This window comes from Ursus americanus, chromosome 15, assembly GCF_024610735.1.
Source record: "Ursus americanus isolate L20-20 chromosome 15, mUrsAme1.1.p, whole genome shotgun sequence".
NCBI lineage: Eukaryota > Metazoa > Chordata > Mammalia > Carnivora > Ursidae > Ursus > Ursus americanus.
In genome coordinates, this window is record NC_142141.1 from 21725557 (window position 1) to 21746453 (window position 20897).

Below are 20897 nucleotides of genomic sequence, written 5' to 3' on the forward strand. Positions count from 1 at the left end.
CCTATTTGAGCTCAGAATTCACCTCCTTAGAGAGGTCTTCCTTGACCACTTAAAGTAGGTATTTTCTTCTACCATAGAGATTCCTCACCACATTCCATTTTCTTTATAAACATAGTAACAATTTCTATTAAATTTTTTATTTCTTAATGTACTTATTGCCTATCTCCCTATAGAACATATGCCCCATGGAGATTAGGACCATATCTATCATTATCCAGTGTTCCCTCAATGCCTAGTAAAATGTGGAACATATAATGGTTGCTTGTACTGGCCAGATATTGCTACACTACAAAGCATCCCCAAATTTAGTGGTATATAACAATGAGCATTTACTATCATGTTCACGGGTCTGCAGGTCAGCTGGGACAGCTCTGCTTCAGACTTTAGCTTGTGGGTTGATGGCAGCACCTCTGTGTTTTTTGTTTTTTTTTTTAATAATAATTTTTTATTATTTTATGTTAGGCACCATACAGTATATCCTTAAAAACTACAAATCACTCTTGAAAGACATTGAAGAAGACACAAAAAGATGGAAAAATATTCCATGCTCATGGATCAGAAGAATAAACATACTTAAAATATCTATGCTACCCAGAGCAATCTACACTTTCAATGCCATCCCGATCGAAATAACAATGACATTTTTCAAAGAACTGGAACAAACAGCCCTTGAATTTGTGTGAAACCAGGAAAGGCACTGAATCGCCAAGGAAGTGTTGAAAAGGAAAAACAAAGCTGCAGGCATCATGTTGCCAGATTTCAAGCTATACTACAAAGCTGTGATCACAAAGACAGCATGGTACTGGCACAAAAACAGACACATAGACCAATGGAACAGAATAGAGAACCCAGAAATGGACCCTTGGCTCTTTGGGCAGCTAATCTTTGACAAAGCAGGAAAAAACATCCAGTGGAAAAAAGACAGTCTCTTCAATAAATGGTGCTGGGAAAATTGGACAGCTACATGCAAAAGAATGAAACTTGACCACTCTCTCACACCATACACAAAGATAAACTCCAAATGGATGAACGACCTCGATGTGAGACAGGAATCCATCAAAATCATAGAGGCGCATCATTTGCAAATACCTTCGCCCATTCCGTGGGCTGCCTCTTAGTTTTTTTGACTGTTTCCTTGGCTGTGCAGAAGCTTTTTATCTTGATGAAGTCTCACAAGTTCATTTTATCTTTTGTTTCTCTTGCCTTTGGAGATGTGTCATGAAAAAGATTGCTTTGGCCGATGTCGTAGAGGTTGCTGCCTATGTTCTCCTCTAGGATTTTGATGGATTCCTGTCTCACATCGAGGTCTTTCATCCATTTGGAGTTTATCTTTGTGTATGATGTGAGAGAGTGGTCAAGTTTCATTCTTTTGCATATAGTTGTCCAATTTTCCCAGCACCATTTATTGAAGAGACTGTCTTTTTTCCACCGGATATTTTTTCCTGCTTTGTCAAAGATTAGTTGCCCAAAGAGCCGAGGGTCCATTTCTGGGTTCTCTATTCTGTTCCACTGGTCTATGTGTCTGTTTTTGTGCCAGTACCATGCTGTCTTTGTGATCACAGCTTTGTAATACAGCTCGAAATCTGGCATTGATCTACAAAGAACTTCTCAAACTCAATACGCAAGAAACAAATAAATCATAAAATGGGCAGAAGATATGAACAGACACTTTTCCAATGATGACATACAAATGGCTAACAGACACATGAAAAAATGATCAAAATCATTAGCCATCAGGGAAATTCAAATCAAAACCACACTAAGATACCACCTTACGCCAGTTAGAATGGCAAAAATTGACAAGGCAAGAAACAACAATTACTGGAGAGGATGTGGAGAAAGGGGATCCCTCCTACATTATTGGTGGGAATGCAAGTTGGTACAGACACTCTGGAAAACAGTGTGGAGGTCCCTTCAAAAGTTAAAAATTGAGCTACCCTATGACCCAGCCATTGCACTACTGGGTATTTACCCCAAAGATACAGACGTAGTGAAGAGAAGGGCCAAATGCACCCCAATGTTCATAGCAGCATTGTCCACAATAGCTAAATCATGGAAGGAACTGAGATGCCCTTCAACAGAGGACTGGATTAAAAAGTTGTGGTCCATATATACAATGGAATATTACTCAGCTATCAGAAAGAACGAGTTCTCAACATTTGCTGCAACATGGATGGCACTGGAGGAGATAATGCTAAGTGAAATAAGCCAAGCAGAGAAAGACAATTATCATATGATTTCTCTCATCTATGGAACATAAGAACTAGGAAGATCCATAGGGGAAGAAAGGGATAAAGAAAGGGGGGCGGTAATCAGAAGGGGGAATGAAGCATGAGAGACTATGGACTCCGAGAAACAAACTGAGGGCTTCAGAGGGGAGGGGGATGGGGAATGGGATAGACTGGTGATGGGTAGTAAGGAGGGCATGTGTTGCATGGTGCACTGGGTGTTATACGCAACTAATGAATCATCGAACTTTACATCAGAAACCAGGGATGTACTGTATGGTGACTAACATAATATAATTAAAAAAAAACATTAAAAAAAATCATAGAGGAGAACATAGGCTGTAACCTCTTTGACATCGGACACAGAAACTTTTTCATGACACATCTCCAAAGGCAAGAGAAACAAAAGAAAAAATGAACTTGCGGGTCTTCATCAAGATAAAAATCTTCTGCACAGCCAAGGAAACAGTCAAAAAACTAAGAGGCAGCCCACGGAATGGGAGAAGATATTAGCACCTCTGTGTTTTGTATTTTTGTTTCTTCTGGGACCAGCAGACTCTCTGAGGCACGGTTTTGTTTTTTTGTTTTTTCTCATGGCTTCTGCTTGAAACACGCCTAAAAATATCCCAGTTGCAAAAGCCAGTCACATGACCAAACATAAAATTAATGGAGCATGGAGATATACTCTTCCCTAGGAGTTTGGGGGAAGAGATGGATAATTACCAAATAATAATTGAATCTACCACAATGCTCCATAAATATCAATAACTGAATGAGTGAAATCCCTCCCCTAGATCAGTTCACCTTTCTAGCTAAGCAAACCACTTTCTTTTTTTTTTTTTTTAAAGATTTTATTTATTTATTCGACAGAAATAGAGACAGCCAGTGAGAGAGGGAACACAAGCAGGGGGAATGGGAGAGGAGGAAGCAGGCTCATAGTGGAAGAGCCTGATGTGGGGCTCGATCCCGGAACGCCGGGATCACGCCGAGCCGAAGGCAGACGCTTAACTGCTGTGCCACCCAGGCGCCCCAGCAAACCACTTTCTAATCCTTATAATCCTGCGTCTCATCAGTATTAGTTTTAGAATTTCAGTCCACTATGAATCCATGACCTGGCAAGAAAGAACCACACCACCCAGTTCTCCTTAAATAGAACTAACTTAAGAACACTGCCTGTTTAACAGAGGTTAAAACCTCCTTCATTTCATCCTGCCTTTCTCTGTCCCCCTCTTCAGGCATAGGGAAGCCTTCAATCCTGCCAAAAACTAGGAGGGATGGAACCAATTAGAAGAACCTACCATCTGGTGGTGTGGGCTCATCAGATTTGTGGCCAAGATTCCAACCGGGACTGTTAAAGAGTTTGTGCACAATAGCTTGAGTGTCTGAGTAGAGCAGGAAATGTCTTGGTCACTGGGAGAAAGTATGGGTGCCTCAAAATCACCAGATATCTTAGGGCTGACAGCCCCAACATTCTGTCAGAGAGTAATCTGAAAAGACCCCCCCACCCCCCAGTCACACCCATTTGTGTGGACTACACTTCTAAAAATTGTTCCATGAACACAGGTTTGCTCCTGGCTGAATAGGAATTATCAAAGTCTCCTTAGCTTTGACTCATGAATCTGCCTGGATTTCAAACCTTTTGCCGGCACTGACTTCTGATCTTGCCTTACCCACCAGAATCCCTTGTATGCTCCTCTCTCATTGGTGGCTCTTCTGTGCCTCTTTTGGTCTAGCTCCAGCTTCTCCAAATTTTCCTTTCTGCAGAGATGCACCATGGGAGAACATCTGTTTTTTTTTAAATTTATTATTATTAATATTATCATTATTATTATTATTTGCCTACTGAGGAATAGTATCCTGATTTCCTTTGGAGAACTACTCCTTCCCAATGTCCCTGTAGTCTGGCATGGGGGCTGACTGAAACTAACAATCCATCTGGTTCTTCTCACCACCCCAAGCTTTAAGAATGGTCATCTGACTAGACCTAGACCAACCAAAAGACAGTAATGTCCTGGTCACCGTGTCATGTTCAGAAATGAGTATGAGTCCTTATTTTTATTCAGTGACATTAGGCCCAGGACTTTTTTCTAATGGGAATGGATGGGAAAAGGAGAAGTTCCCTTTCCATTAGACCTTCAAATGGGCAGGTAAAGGCTGGTTGTGCTGGGATCTGACAATTGGATCTGGCATATGATATTCATATGTCTGAAAATAAAGCCAATTTAGTGAAAAGCTGAGACTGAAAATTCAGAGGGTATATCTCAGTCCTCATGACATTATTCAAGCCCCTGAATCTACCTGTACATAAAGTCAAAACTATCCAGTTGGTTAGGTTTCTGTCACATGCTACCAAGAGAGTCCTGACTGCTCACTGCCCAAATGGGATTGCCCTTTCTCTCCATGAGCAGTAACTTCTTAAGTTGAAGACAATGGCCCACATATTTAGTCCAGTCTTGTGGGCTGAATCATAAGTGTAAAGACATGCTTTCAGATTTAGCATTGTTGCGTATTTGGACCCTGGGTAAACTTAGCCTCCTTGAGGTTTCAATTTTCCCCATCCACAAAATAGATTCATTCATAGATAATGACCACCCTCCTAGCAAAACACTAAAGATTAATTAGTCGCATTGTACTTGTGGTGCATTTATGTTAATAGTTAAGAAGCCTAGTTAATTATATTACCCTGCATTTCCCTAACACTTCTGATTTTTCAAAGCTCTTTCATATGAGTGATGACATTTGTCTCTTCTAATAATTCTGAGAATCTGGTATAATAACCCCATATTATACATCTGGAAACAAAAGTAGGCACAAAGATTTCTCAAGGTCATACAGCAAGTCAATACCAACACTGAACAAATTATTTCAATTCCTGTATATACTAATTATTCTATTAAATCTCATTGGAAATTGTCCTACTGGTCTATAATGCTCTTAAAATCAGAATAATATATACAAATGCTTAAACTTTTATTGGGATGATGATCATAGCATTGTTTGTAGGAAAATATTTGGAAATAAACTAGACATTCAATAAAAGGAGACAAATAAATTGTACATATGTAAGTTGTACGTATTACAATACGCTTTTAGAAAGACATCAAAAAGAGATGCACAATATTCAAAATAACATATATGTAACACTGGGTAAAAAAATCATGCTGTAGGACAATAATATCAATCTATTCTCAATTTTTAAGTTGATATGTTCATAAGAAAGATGGGAAGTTTGTCCTTACTACTGTAATTACACAAATTTTATTTTGTTTGGTGTCTATGTTCCCATGGCTTTCTACAATACACATATCACTTTTGTACACAAAATAAACGCTGTTCTTTTTTTTTTTTTTAAAGATTTTATTTATTTATTTGACAGAGATAGAGACAGCCAGCGAGAGAGGGAACACAACCAGGGGGAGTGGGGGAGGAAGAAGCAGGCTCATAGTGGAAGAGCCTGATGTGGGGCTCGATCCCATAACGCCGGGATCACGCCCTGAGCCGAAGGCAGACGCTTAACTGCTGTGCCACCCAATAAATGCTGTTCTTAAAAAGTTCATTTCCATCCTAGAGAGTCTACATAATGAACCCACAGAAACACTCTTAACCATTGGGTGTCAATTTCATTAGCTTCCAACTGCCTCATTAACCCCAATGTTGCCTTTATCCTCTGTGATCTGGACCTCCCATGACCTTGGGCTTCCATGTGCTCTCTGGATAGCAAGCTGTGCCACACCAAAGTCACAAGAGCAGTCAGGGCAGAAAGAGCTGTCCAGGATCTTCAGTGCACTGCACACCTTGACTGCAGGCGCCACAGAGCAGCACAGGCCACTTGAAAGCACAGAGGGCTGTGTGACCAAAGCAGCAAGTTCTGATAGCAGGGGAGCAGAGCTGCTGCCATGGAAGGGAAACTACAGGGTCCACAAGAGCAGCAGACATAGCTGTCAGTGGAATGAAGAAAGCTCTCCCAGCCTGCAGATGTCTAGGGATGGAACCAGACACACACAGGCCACTGCCCCTGCTCACTCCCTCTGAGAGCTCAGTTTTCTCACCTGGGGAAAGGGAGAATAAAAGTAGCTATCTCATGGTATTGCATTGAGTGGCAAGTTGATTTGAAATCAACTATCATTTGTTCCTTCTCGTAATAACCACACGTCATTGATAGAAGTATTTCCTTCTGGAAAGAAACTGAGGTTCAGAAAAATAGAACTGACTTCTCCAAGCCATACAAGGCCTCAGTGGCACAGCCAGGCCTTGAACCAGAAATATTTGATCTAGAAAGTGGAGTCATACCTTATCCAGGACCCTTACTGACAATAGTCCAGAAGAAGCTGGATTGAGCTTTTGATGTGGCTTACAACTGGTTTTCGATCCCATCACTTTCTAGAAACACAATTGTAATAGCCTTCCACAGGAATTTACAACACAGTCTCTTGGAACTCTCAAAACTCATAATATTAAAGCATGGCCCCCATAAATGGCAATAATTCAGGCTTATTCTCATTGCTGCTCCAGTGTTACATAATACACAGCTATGCATTCATTCGTTCATTCATTCATTCATTCATTCATTCATTCAACTAGCATCACTGAACACTACTCTATGGTAGACACTGTAATAGGAAGTTACAGAAAATGTGGACACTGCTCCCAAGTTGCTTAGATCAGTTGGTCAAATAAGACAAGGGTCCTGGTGACTAAAACCCAGCACTACGTGTGACAGCTGCTATAGGGAAGGTACAAAGAGCCAAGGGGCAGAGGAGGAGGGTGTAAACATGAGAAAGCAAGGAAGGCTTCCTGGAGAAGGTGATATAAGGGCTAGAACTAACCAGAAGGACCGAATTTCAACAGGCAAACATGGAAGGAAAAGTGTTTGGGTTCAAGTGGAGGAAACAGTATTGAGTTGTCCACTTTGACTGCAGATCAAGGTTCTTGCTGATGAAGTAAGTGGAGACTCCAGCTGAGTGCTTGCTTGCACACCCAAGCTTACCAGCCCTGTGGTGGATCAGCCTTCAGTCTCCATGAGCACACCCACGGGCACACCACGGAGCACACATGACAACTTACCCCTACACCCAGTCGTCAGCTTCCCCTTCCCCCCAGCGTCTGTCCCCAGCCCTCTGCCCATCTGCCAGACTTCATCCCAAATTGGCAACAGGAGTAAAGGCACAAAGATCATTGCTACATAAGCAGAAAGTCTTCAGGGAACACAAAAGTGGCAAAGTGCTCTCAAGCATCTGATTCCTGGTGAGAAAACAGAAATCTGAACATGACACTTCTCTGCTTAAAACCCTTCAGTGAGTTTCCCACAGCTCTTAGGCTAAAGATCAAAATCTGTAACAGGGCCCACAAGGCCTAGCCCTTGCCATCCTTTCCAGCCCCCCACTCCCCTTATCCCTCACTTCCCCTCCTCTCAGGCTTCTGCCCAGGAAGCCTCTAGAACATGCCTGCTGTTCCAAGCACCACATCGCTAAAAGCCTTCAGTTCTCAGCTCAAACACCTATTCATCCCTCTGCCCAGAGCTGATTCCTTTGTAATATGCTTCCATTGAGTCATGGCCCTTTCTTTCACATCTTTATCACAACCTGTAATGATATACTCATCTGTATAATTATTTGACTAATACCTGCATCTCTCACTAGCTGGTAAGCTCCATGAGCACAGGGCTGACTTCTGTTTTCGTTCACAGTAGTAAGCAATCCATAAATACTTGTTGAATATTGAATGAATGCACCTGAGACCCATGGGAGGCTTAGTACTCTTGCCCTTGCATACAAAATGTAGCCTGGATGTATAACGTGATGGGGGAGAGTTCAGAGCTTTCCTTAGTCGAACTAGTGGCTGATACAAGAGCTTCTTCTCTAAACAGTTTGTCCCTGAGTTTTCCATACACTCTTACCATAGAAATACAGCCCTAGAGGGACTCTTAGAAATCATATGAGCTTTATTTTATAAGTAAGGTTGGGGGTGTGGTGATTTTCCAAAGTCACTCACGGCAATGTTTCCAGGAGATAGATAGTCCAGAATTTGAACCCATGTTTTCAAATCCCAATTCACATATTTTCACTGCCTCAAACTTGGTGTGTGTGGGGGGGTGGGGGGGGTGGGGGGGTGGGGAGGGAGATATGAGGAAAGAAAGAAAGAGAGAGAACCTCTCCATTATATTGGTTTTTTTAGGCATGCCTATTTCCTCTTTAAGAACCTGAGCCCCTTAGAGGGGAGAGTCAATGCCTAATGCATTTCATTTTCCTCAATTCCTAGTGTAATGCCTTGTGGTGGCAAATGGATTTTATCTCTTGCAACAACTTCAACTCTGAATTTGTAATAGTTGCCTGGAATGCTATGATGAGAAAGAAAAAAGAAAAGAAAGGACAGGAAAGGAAAGGAGAGGAAAGGAAAGGAAAAGAAAGCAGAAGAGACAAGAAAAGAAAAGAAAAAAGAAAAGAAAAGAAAAGAAAAGAAAAGAAAAGAAAAGAAAAGAAGGAGGGAGGGAAGAAGGAAGAGAGGGAAAAAAGAAAGAAAGAAAGAGAAAGAAAGAGAGGGAGGGAGGAAAGAAAGAAGGAAGGAAGGGAAAAAATGAAAGAAAAAAAAGAATTTAAGGCTATGTCTACATTCAGTGGGAAAGAATTCTGTAATCAATGACTGCTGTCTGCTAGGGTATGGAAGGGGGCAGTAATGGTACATAGGCTCCATGGAGGGCAATAATAATAAGGTTTTGAAGGAATGAACAAATGAATGAATCTTAACCATTTATCTTGAGTGTCTGAGAGAAGAACAGTAATCTCATGGATCTCAGCTGATGTCTTCAAACTAGTCAGAGGAAGCAATGTTCACAAACCTTGGCACAAAAAAGCTTCTGATTATCAATATAATAATAATAATAATAATAATAATAATAATAATAATAATAATAATAGCAAAAACCCAGAGTGAAAAACAGACACATGTTGATGCCTGCATGTCTTAAAGTGAGGGCTTGGGTGAAGATGGAGAAGCCACAGTCAGATTTGTAACATTAGCGAGAGATGCGCAGACATCTGCTATGTAACCGAGAGCACAGGGTGAACACAGGAGACTGACTCTGAACTCTCCACCTCACAACCACACATGCATGCTCCACCTTTCAGGGCCTGCTCAACCTCCCCAGCGGTCTTGCTTATTATCCACAGCCATGCTCTGCCTCACAAGTCTTAGCTCTTAACCCTGAATCATAAACTTCATGGGGGCACTTCTTGTTGGACTCTTTTACTGCTCTTTTTCTTTTCTGTGTCCCTAGAGTCATGCATTTTGGAAGGGGGAAAGCTCACAGAGTTTTGGAGTCCCAAAAGCTGACTTCAAATATTGGCTCAGCCCTGCTCCACCGGAGAATATGGGGAAGACACTTACTCTTGCTCAGTCTCCATAGCATCACCTACAAAATGGGGATAATGATCTTCCAGGATTGTTATAAAACTCAAAGACAACATATGTGAAGTATCTGTCACATGGTGGGTCTCGGAAATAATCTTTGTTTACTCAGCACCAGCCTTCCATTCTTTTTGTTACTACATGCAAATTTCTTGAGAGCAGAAGTTACACATCTTTTGTGTTCTCTACTATTAGTTATAGAGTGAAAAAGAGATATTATTCAAATGAAATAATGAAATGACAGGTGCTGAAGGATATAAATTAGGTGTGAGCAGACTGGCTCGCTCACATACCTGGGCAAGCAGCATTATTTTGTTACAATGGCCACGTGTACAACAGGGAATGCTGAAGACTTTTGGTAAATTTGAGAGTTTATGCCTTATACTTAAGGAGGACAGCACTGTGGTACCTGGGTGGCTCAATCAGTTGGGCGTCTGACTTCAGCTTAGGTCATGATTTCAGAGTCCTGAGATAGAGCCCCATGTCGGGTTCCCTGCTCAGCAGGGAGTCTGCTTCCTCTCTCTCTGCCCTTCACCCTGCTCATGCTGTTTCTCTCTCTCTCTCGAATAAATAAATAAAATCTTAAAAAAAAAAGAAAGAGGACAGCACTTCTCAGCTCTAGACAAGAAAAGCTGAGCAGGAATGTGGGTCCAGGGTTTCCTGATGCCCTAAGTTTTTCAGAGAAGCCAGAAATCTGGATTTTTATGCCATATTTTAAAAAGCACTGCACATTTTAAATTCACTGGACTATTAATCTGCAACTCTAAAAACGATGAGGGACTCTTGGGCAAGAACTAAGATGCCATCTGTCTGTTATCCCTGCCTAAAGTCTAGCTAGATCCACCTTGGGCTTCCTGAGTGGATCTATAACAGAGGGAAACCCACCATAATTAGGCAACTAACCCCACCTGACTACCGTTTAGGATCTCAGCATCTTGGGTTTTTTTTTTTTTTTTTTTAAGATTTTATTTACTTATTTCAGAGAGAGAGATGGTGAGCATGAGTAGGGGGAGGGCAAAGGGGTTGGAGAGGGAAAGAATCTCCAGCGGACCCCATGCTGAGCGTGGAGCCCAATGTGGGGCTTGATCCCACAACCCTGAGACCATGACCTGAGCTGAAACCAAGACTTGGAAGCTTAACTGACTGAGCCACCCAGGCGTCCCGGCTCTTAGCATCTTTATGCTGTGTGATTCCCTGACTCCTGGAGATATCTGTTCATTTGCATTAGGGGTACAGCACTTTGCTGGGTGTTCTCAGCAACACAAACAATAGATATACATGACCTTTCTGGACATTGTTTCATATTGTGGTGGTAGAGTTGACTTACAAACATACATCAAGGCAACAATGCAGGACAAACCAACTGGGGCTTGAAAACACAATGCTTCCAGGAGCCAGGGAGCCAAATAAAATGAAAGAAATGGGCTGGTTGGGAAAGAAACCATCTAGATGGAATACTCCCACCTCTATCTTAGCAAATTGGGACTACATAAATGTGAAACCCAGTATTGCCACATCTTTTAAAATTTTGAAGAGACATAAGATACCCAAATTTTGATGTGAAATTCCATGATTCTTAAATATTGTGCTGTACCTGGCTTATGGAAGGCCATTCTGTGACCCCTTGTGCAGTATTAGATAAATGGATGAGAGGCCCAGCCTGGAATGCCACAAGAGGCCAGAGCAAGAGAGTAACACAGTAACGTTATCCTCTTTACCTTTGCACCTGTCATTCCCTGTGCCCAGAACACACTTGCTTCATCCCCTTCTTGCCCCCTTACCTTGTCTTCCTGGAAAACTTCCCTTTATCATTGAGACTCAATTCTACCACCACCCTCTGAGAGGCCATACCTACTCCTTAGGGCATCTCTAACACTCCCTACGAATTTCTCTCCAACACAACATTGTATCTTAATTTTCTCTTTACAGGATGGCCAGCCTCACTAGGGATAAAGTCCTACAGGGCAGGGAACATGTCTTACTTTTCTCTGTACTTCTGGTGCTTAACACCATGTCTGGGCTTGATTAAGGGCTCAAACATGCTTGCGAAGGGAATGGAAAGCTTTTTAGATTAAAGAGTTTCTCAAAGTGTGATCCCCATACTAACTACTATGGAATCCCCCCCAGGGCCAGCTCTTGAATATTCTTACTCAAGAAGTCCAGAATCCATCCCTGAGTCTTGCTTTAAATAAGCTCCCTGGGTGAATTTTATATGCACTGAAGATTGAGGTCCTCCTGGCAAAACTGTAACCCCCACGAGAAAAAAGACTGTGTTTTCTTTGTTGGTCACTATATTCCTAGCACCTGGTACAGCACCGGGCATAAAGTAGGCATTCAGCATATATGTGCAGCATGAATGAATGAAAAGGTAAGAATTAAGTTGTAACTGCTCCTCAGACCTCTAATAGAAACCCCAATTTGCATCTCACCTGTTCCTTTGTTTATACCCATCATAAAGGCACCAAGATAAGCTGAATATCTGGTCAGTAACTACTATCTCTGTGGAAAGTCTCCTCAACTCCTGCCCCTCTAGGCTTGGAAGAGTGCTCAGAGGAGAACATAAGGCATTTGCTGATTCAATGACTTTATCCCTTAATGACCGCAGACAAGGAAAGCAAGGAAGCTTGAATGCAAAGAACATATAAAACTCTCATCTTGGCTACTGGTGTTAGCAGTACTCCTCTTCCATCTTCACTGCATCCCCTACCCTACAAGCATCACTTTGCCTTTGTAATCCCCTGATGCCAACATTTCCAGCAGGAATAGTCTTGTTACACTTCCTCTCCCTTCCCTTCTCTACCCTCTGGTGGAAGGACAGTGAATAGCAAAATGGGCAGGAAAAAAAACAAAAGACAGCAAAAATTATGAAAAGCAAATACTTAGCGAGGCGCCTGGGTGGTTCAGTCAGTTGGACATCCTACTCTTGATTTTGGCTCAGGTCATGATCTCAGGGTCCTGGGATCAAGATGCCCTGCATAGGGCTCCATGCTCAGAAGGGAGTCTGCTTGAGATTCTCCCCTTCTCCCTCTGCCCCTCCCCCTGTGCACACACACTCTCTCTAAATAAATAAATAGAATTCAAAAAAAAAAAGAAAGAAAGAAAAACAAATATTTAGTTATTTTCTAGGAGGTAAGACTGAGGCAGTTAATTTAACTGCTAGTCCAGATTTCAAAAAAGCACATGAAATTAAACCTGAGTAAGGTGCTTTTCTTGGTTTTCCATAAATGATTAGTTAATGTAGCCCACCTAAAATCTGTCTATTCCCTTTGACATTTGTTACTCAATTCAAATCGGGACAGATGTACAGTTTTCCCAAACCAACAGACCATAGGGAACATAGCCCCTAAAGGTTTCCTGGCCTCATATAAAAGCTAACAGAGAACCTTCCAGGCAGGCTGGGAATTACAGTGCCACCACTGCCACCCAAATTGCCCAGTACTGGCTCTGATCTTGGAGCTAAAGAGAAAAAACTAAAGATCTAAGCACAAGATAGCATTATTGCTTCTCAGACAATCCCCACAGCAATATTCCCCACTGGACCACAAGCTACTTGAAAGCAAGCGCCTTTTATCATCTCTATTTTCCTGGGGTCCACCTCAGTTCATAGCATTGAAGAAGCATTTAAAGAATGGCCAAATTAATAGAAACCTGTACACTGGTATATGGCAGGAATCAAGTTCAAGAACCCAGATCCATTCACTCCAGGTTCACCAACCACAATGGATAACAGCATGTATCATATTTCAATCTCCCCAGTAAATGGCCAACAACTCTATCACAGATTAAGTGTTAGGTAGTTAAGATAACAATACAGAAGCACCACCTTTGCCTCAGAACATTTCCTCCTGTGGTTTTTTTTTTTTTTGTCTTTTATTATCTTGTCCTGCCAGTCAACATCTTGACAGCAGTTAACATCTCATTCCACCAAGCTCTGCTGTAGACAATTTTCGGCAGTATGAGTGAATACGCACACCAGCCATTTATTTTTCCTGATTCCTTAAGCAAGTAATCCTTCTTGAGTAATGGACCCCTTTGAGAGTATGACAAAATCTATGGAGTATGACAAAAGCTATGGAGCCTCTCTCCTCAGTAAATAAATTAGCATATGCATATAAATGCAAAATATTATGCATAATCACAGGTGGTTTTCAGATATGTTGATGCCTACACCCAAATCCTCCCTTCAAAGAGGAATGGAGGTTATCTGAAAACCAAATACCTATTCAACATTATTCAGCTTTCCAGGGAGATGGTTTCACAGAACACAGACCTCAACAATTGAACTCCAGCTCTTTTTAAGGATAGATAGTGAGTAACACAGTAGACAAGATTTCCAACCTCAGCATTACCAAAATGCAAAATTGCTATTTTATTTATGCAATGGGTCACTCCTGTGGTAAAATCACAGCTATAATTTGAAACACTATAAGGTTTTCTCCTTAGGTGCTTTATCAAGCCACTACCTTAAAAGTCTCCGAAAACTCCCTTTTGCTTCTTGAGTAATCTAAGCAGAATTGATCAGGCTACCGTAAGGAACAGTATATCTATCACAGTGCCGGGAACATGGGCTGTGGAGCCACAGGACCACCATTTACTTCTTGGGCAACCCTGGCAAGTTATATAACTTGGTGCAGCCTCAGTTTCCTAAAAAGAAGGTAACATACTGCCCCCCTAAGGTGCCTCTGAGGATTAAATCAGCTAACACATGAAAATTAGTGTATTGCAAGGGCTCTTGTGATGCTCAATAAGTGATAATGCATGCTAATATAATCGTCTATAAAATACTTATCACAGTTCTTAACATACAGTAAATCCTCAATAAGTGGAATCTGGTATAATTATAACTCTTGGAATTTGTATGAACATTATCTTATGAGTGGTCTTAGGGATAGGGAAAATTCCAAATTCTCAATATGACCTTTCAATGCATAATGCACATTCAGTTCAAACCACTGAGAGCCCACCATGAGGGAATGTGGGAAAGAAATGAAAGAAATGTGATCTATATCTTTGACTATGCAAAGCTCAGTAGAAGTCACCAAGTCCATAGGCGCACATAAAGCCTATGGTGCCAATTTAATCCAGTTTCAGGTCTCCGGTTGTTCTTGCCCATTCAGCTCACACCTACTTGATGTGATATAAATTCCTACTTGAGCTTAATCCCTGGAGGGAAAATGTCTCCACTGATTAATTTTTATGCTTCCATCTGTCATCAAATGGCAATCATGCAACCACACAAATCTCCTTTTCAGTCCCAGTTGTCAGAAAAACTCAAAATGTATTTGTGGCCCACCATATCTTATGCATTCAATTCATATGTCAGAGACTTCTTTCTTCCTTCTCCTTGAGGTCACTTCTCAAAGACCATCCAACAAACTATGTCTTAAGCAATCAATCACTTCAAAGCATTTTGGAAATAATCAAGGCACCAACTTTACAATAGTTAAGGGACATTTCCCAAAGTGGGAACCCAGATAGACAACTTGTCACATATCCTTTCTAATCAACTACAGGTATATTTTCTCCTTTTAACTTGTGCACAGGAGAGGCGTAAGCATTTTAAACCATATTTCCCAAGTCAGAATGTTTAATTCTGTATCTCTCAGAAGTTTCTTATGTGTGAAACTCTCTCAGCTGAAGAAGAAAAAAACCTCTGCAAGGTGGGGAAGAGGCAGTCATCCCAAGCACCCATCGTACTGGCATTTAAAGTTAGCTGACAGTGAAAAAGCAGACCCATTTTCTAAAGCATTCCAGGATCTAAAATACCAACTGATAGAATCACTCAAAAGGCCCTGGAAATTTTTCTTGGAGGGCTTTCTCTTATGAAGACGAATGACAACTCAAGTGGTTTTTGCAACACTACCACCTACTCACAGGCCCTCCTTTCATTGGTCGATCTCAGAAAGAAATGTCAGGAATAGCAACGATTACTTACATCTATAGGTCATCTCAAAGCTGTCGCTGATGTTCACAATATCAATCTGGGGGAGCAGCTTTGGGGGCTCTGTGAGTTGTGACAAAGCAAATCTAAAAGCGGCATGTTCCTGTGACTGCTGGTTTGGAAATAATCCCCCTATGAGGAAAGAAAATGCAACATGGTGTCTGGGATAGAGACAGGTTTTATTCCCCAACAGCCCACCCCAGATGGGCCTTTTTCTTCTCCCCAAGCCAAACCCACTAGTTGTAGCCTTCAGTGGTGGGGAGGGGAGTCCAAATAGACTCAAGTGGACATGGAGGCTTAAACTTCCACAGATGAGCTTTTATGTGACAAGGGCCTCTAATATCTATCACTCTGCCCAAACATTTGGTTGTTTACTCCTCAACCCAGACTGGGTCAGAAAAAACAGGAGAACTGCATTTCTCTTCCTACTCCCTCCTGTAACCATCCAGGTGGCCTGAGCTCTTGTGTGCATGTAAACCCTTGCTGTGTCTAATTTTCCTGTATCGGACCCATTCCTCACTACAGAGCCTTACAGGAAGTAGTACTAACAAATGTTGCAGGGGGAAATCTAGCTCTGGGACCCTGTGAGCTTGTTCAGCTCTGTAACCCTTTGCTTTGACACTTTTGGTCTTTGACCTGGCAAGACCTGCATGCAATTTAACTAATCTATCACCTCTGAAGTATATTATTCATTTCTTCTGAAAACCCTGGATTTTTACAAACAGTATTTTGGTTCTTCTTTGACACTCATGATCCCAGCTACCTAGGAATGGCTTGTTACATAAGAGATTGCCATGGTGTATATTTGCATGGTAGAACACTGGACTTCAAAGATGTGGGGGTTTAAGAATGTCAGGAGGGTATGAACATTCTGTTCTAGTGAAAAGCATAACAAAGGTGCCTGGTTGGGGCTCTAGTTCCAAGAAACAAGAGTACATGGCTTACCTTTGTATTTACTGTGGACGTGTAAAATGAATTAAATTCCATTTCTATGGATTAGAATCAGCTATTTCCAGAGACTGAACTATAATGAATGTTTACATAGAAGTTTATCTCAGGTTCCGCAGGAATCACAGTCCCAACGTAATGTACTTATAACTTCTTATATAGTGAGTATGTGTTTGTTTTTAAGAACCAATAAATGGACTGTAAGGCTTTTATTAGCGATCATACAAGTAGAATCAAGTACTACCTGATGGCGGTGATATTTTCAGCGTTTGTTCTACCATTTAATGTTTCGACCTTTTATTTGAAAACAAATAATGGTCTTACCAGTAGAACAAATAAGTTGGGGCTAAATATGATGAAAAATCTGCAGAGATACATGGGCAAACATATCTTATACACGTACACAAAACACAAACCACCTCCATGCATTTATACCCATAGTGCTATACGTAAATACACTTGGAGAAAGCAAGTCCACATATCTCAAGACAAGCATTTCCAATCAGCAAAGTATGGGCAACGCATAAGTACCAACATAAACAAGGCTACACATAAGAGCAAGTGATTTACACATGTTCATATGCCTCCATTTTAAAGAGTAAAAACAAAAAACTCCTGCTGGATTCTGATGCTCCACTCTCCCTCCCCCGTTGACCACACCCCAAACACTTCCCCATCCCCTGCCTCCTCCTTAATGAATGAAAGAGAGGGGTGGGGGTGGGGAGGTAGGCAGCTATAGAAGGGGCTGCAAGGGAAGTGTCTCCCGAGGCAGGAAGGAAGTTTTGTTTTGCGTGTAAGGCACTAACACATATACACAGACACACTTCAGAATATAGTTTAACAGGTGTCAGGAAACAAAGCAAGTTACTCCATGGCTGTTCCAACCACCCTGGGGGCCAGCGTGCTGGAGAGGCCGAGAGAGCCTGATACTGCAGCACATGTGTGCCCAGCAAAATAGGACCTGCACCAGGTACCCCCACAAACACACACTCACACAAAGAACACAAACTACCAGTTACAGGAACTTTCCCTGGTGGAGCTATGTCCTATTGGGGAGAGAGAACAGAACTCAAACCATCCAAGATGCCTCCAAGCAAAGCAGCTAGCTCTATTCTGGGACACACACAGCACTGGAATGCTGGTCGCACTGAAGCCCCGAGCCCTTGTGGACACGCATTGTTACTGGTGTTATTGCTCCTGTTTGTTTGCTTTCACCCATTATTATTAGGAGGAGCAGTGACTATCAACTGCCCCACAAATACAGGGAGGGTGAGGGGTCCTTTTAGAAGCTCGACAACCAGGAGAGGGAAATGGGGAACAAAAAGGCAGGCAGCATGTTGAAACCTGCCTCTAAGTTGAGAGGATAGAGTCTAGTGATGGGGACAACTAAGAGGAGGGAAGGGAAACGTGTCTGTGTGTGCTTGTGTGTGTGTGTGTGTGTAAGAGGCAGACAATGTCTGTGGATGGAACATCTAAGAGGAGGGGGACAAGGAAAGGAATAAAGGCAGGCTAGGAAGTTCCAGGATCAGAGGAGTGGAGACCACCAGCCCAGCATGGCAGACAGCAGAGAAGGCAGTTGGGGGCGTCCAGCGCAGGAATGAGAGCCCCCCTTGACTTACAGTGGGGGCCTCCTGGGATTATTTCAGGGGCTGCAATAAACCCAGCACCTTTCACTCCTTCTTTTAGAGGGTCTCTTTTTCCCCTCCCCCAGCCAAGAAATCACCGCCTCCGTCAGTTAAATACATATGTGCATATTTAATACCTAATCACACACAGAAATACACCACACATATTTACATAAATAAATGAAATCAGGCACCATCTATCAAGCAATAGAGTGAACTCCTTTAAACACCCACCACCCCTTTCCTCCTCGCTACAGCCTGAATTTTCTTTCTTTCAAAGCAGTGGTTCCTCCATTTCACATGCTCATGCCTAGAGTGTGAGTGGTGTGTGTGCAGCTGTGTTTGTGTGTGTGTGTGTGTGTGTGTGTGTGTGTGCACTTCCCTCTGCTCCTCATCTGATCGAGAGAAGCCCCCTCCCCTGCTGGCGGTCCAAGTCTGCCTTCCATCATCACTCAGCTTTCTATCTAAACACAGTCCATAGCAGGGGGGTTGGGGGACACAGACAAGCACCCCCCCAAAAAAAAAAAACCCTTGCCAGACCCAGAAAGTCCCTCCCCAGGCTGCCCCTCTCACTCACCGATCTGGATATTGTTGGGGAAATTGGCACCTACTACCGCGCCTAGGAAACCGGTGCAGAAGAAGGCAAAAATGTGCTGCATATTCCTTTTTGCATTGGCGAAAAAGAAGCCCAGGTCCAGTCATAGATTTGGTATTTCCCCCCCTTCCCTTGATTCCTCTCTCTGTTCTGCCTGTTCTTTTCCTCCTGCAGTTCCTGCCTTCCTTGCTTGCTTCCTTCTTTCCTTCTGGGAGGTTTGTCTGTTTCCCTTGGAATCGGAGCACTTAAACGGCAGCGTTAACACCAACTGACAGCCAGATTAACTGAGCATGGAAAAGAGAAGCCCGTCCTCATGCTGGCGGAGCGCTCGCTCCCCCTCTCCTCTCTCCTCTCACAGCCTGCCTCTCTCTCCCTCCCTTGCTCTCGCTCTCCCCCTCACACTCACACAGGCTGCAAGCTCCGGCGGTGCTAATACCCACCGAGCCAGCTCAAGTTCCACGGCTGACCTCCTCTCCCTACCACCCCCTGTCTCCCAGTCCTCACCTTCTTCTCCTCTCTGTGTGTGCAGATGGGTGGTGGTGGGGGTTGGGGGGGATGATATAGGGAGCCTGGTCCTGAAAGGAACAACCCCTTCCCCATCACCCTCCCCCGCCTCCCCCAGCTCTCTCTGCCCCCTCCCCCAGCTCCCAGCCCCACAGATGCTACTGGAAATGTGGGTTCATCTGTAAGTCAGTAGGTGGCAGGGGGTCCCCACAATAGTCCTCCATCCACCCTCTGCTTGATCTAGGTCACTTTTTCTAGGAGCGCACAGGCTGTGCTGGATATATCTCCTGCACTCCACTGGCCCAATTATTCCTACAACTAATTCCTGAGGGGGAAGACCCTAGAAATCCCTCCTAGGAGCTTTAAAGGAAAATAAAGCCTTTTCCTCCTTAATGGGAAGAATGACAGAAAGGCAAACCAGAGGGTCTGGAGTGATTGGCAGGTGCCTTGGCTTGGACATTTGGCAGTCCCAGTCTGCTTTTACCAGTGGAATTGGTGGTCTCTTCTGATCCTAGGCATTTTAAATGGGCCCCCTTCCCACTCTCCCTGCATGCCACAAGAGTCTATAGCATCAGAATCCTGTGGGTGTACAACAAAGGCTAAGGATACTTAGAGCAATTACATGAGTCATTTTGCAGGGATTCTAGTGAGAAGATTCAGGCTTCTTTCAGTTCTCTCTGGATGCTGGTCATGTCCAATGTAAACGAGAACTCCACAGACCCTCCTGGACCGGAGCTTCCCCTGAAATAACCTGTAGAGAGAACAACTGTGTTGAGGGAAATAGTGTGGGCTGCAAAGTGACAGTCACGAACCATCAGAGCACTTTGCAGCTTCTGAAGCAACTTCACAGTGTGACCTCACTCTCTTCTCACACCAGCCCTGTGAAGTAGCCACCACCCTTATTTTACAAATGAAAAACCTGAGGCTCTTCGGACTCAACCATAAAAATACAGACCTACTAAGATGGAGTCTGGACCCTCAGGACCAACATATGGCCCATCCTATGAACCTGAATGTTCTGAGCATTACCAATTGACCCACGGCCCTGGTCAGAACTCCCACCCAACAGATGATGACATAAGAAAAGGAAGTTCCAGCTTTCTGCAGTGAGAAAGAAGAACGGACCTGATTTTGCTTTGGCATTTGACTAGGCCATTTCTTCCCAAGGCTCCTTGCTTCCTTCACCAAGATTGCATAATCACACACACTCACAGGACACTACGAGGGCTGGGATTTGCAAGAAATAGTTCACCATGTTTGATGGAGCTCCGACTAGGAACAACTTGGAGGTCAGATACTTTCTAATTTCCTATGCACTTCCACATCTATTCATTAGCTCAAGTGATTTTTAACATGAGTGTTTATTCATCTACCAAGTGCCAGGCAATGTGCACACATCACTTACTTGTAATGATGCCTGTCACAGATAATCTCACCCCCATTTTACAGACAAAGAAACTGAGACCTAATAATTTCCCCAAGTTGCCACTACTAACAAGGAAGAGATGGGGGATTTGAACCCTGGAAACTCGACCCTGAGGCCGAAGCTCTTAACTCTCAGGCTCTAATGGCAGAAAGTACTGAGCAAGAACATTCTAGAAGGAGTGTAAGCATCAGCTTGAGAAGGTGACAGACAGATCAGGAAAGACCTC

At 42.9% G+C, this 20897-nt stretch overlaps 1 protein-coding gene across 2 annotated transcripts in view; it reads right to left on the reverse strand.

Moving 5' to 3' along the window:
- GRIA1 (glutamate ionotropic receptor AMPA type subunit 1) overlaps positions 1-19208 on the reverse strand; it is a 293835-nt gene extending 274627 nt beyond the window's left edge. For both annotated transcript variants that reach the window (XM_045791959.2, XM_045791960.2), the window contains exons 1-2: positions 18724-19208; positions 15568-15705 (exon numbers count right to left, since the gene is read on the reverse strand). In XM_045791959.2, coding sequence (XP_045647915.2) covers positions 15568-15705; positions 18724-18805 — 220 coding nt within the window. In that variant the 5' untranslated portion in view covers positions 18806-19208. The remainder of the gene's footprint in view (positions 1-15567; positions 15706-18723) is intronic.
- Positions 19209-20897: the final 1689 nt, after the last annotated feature.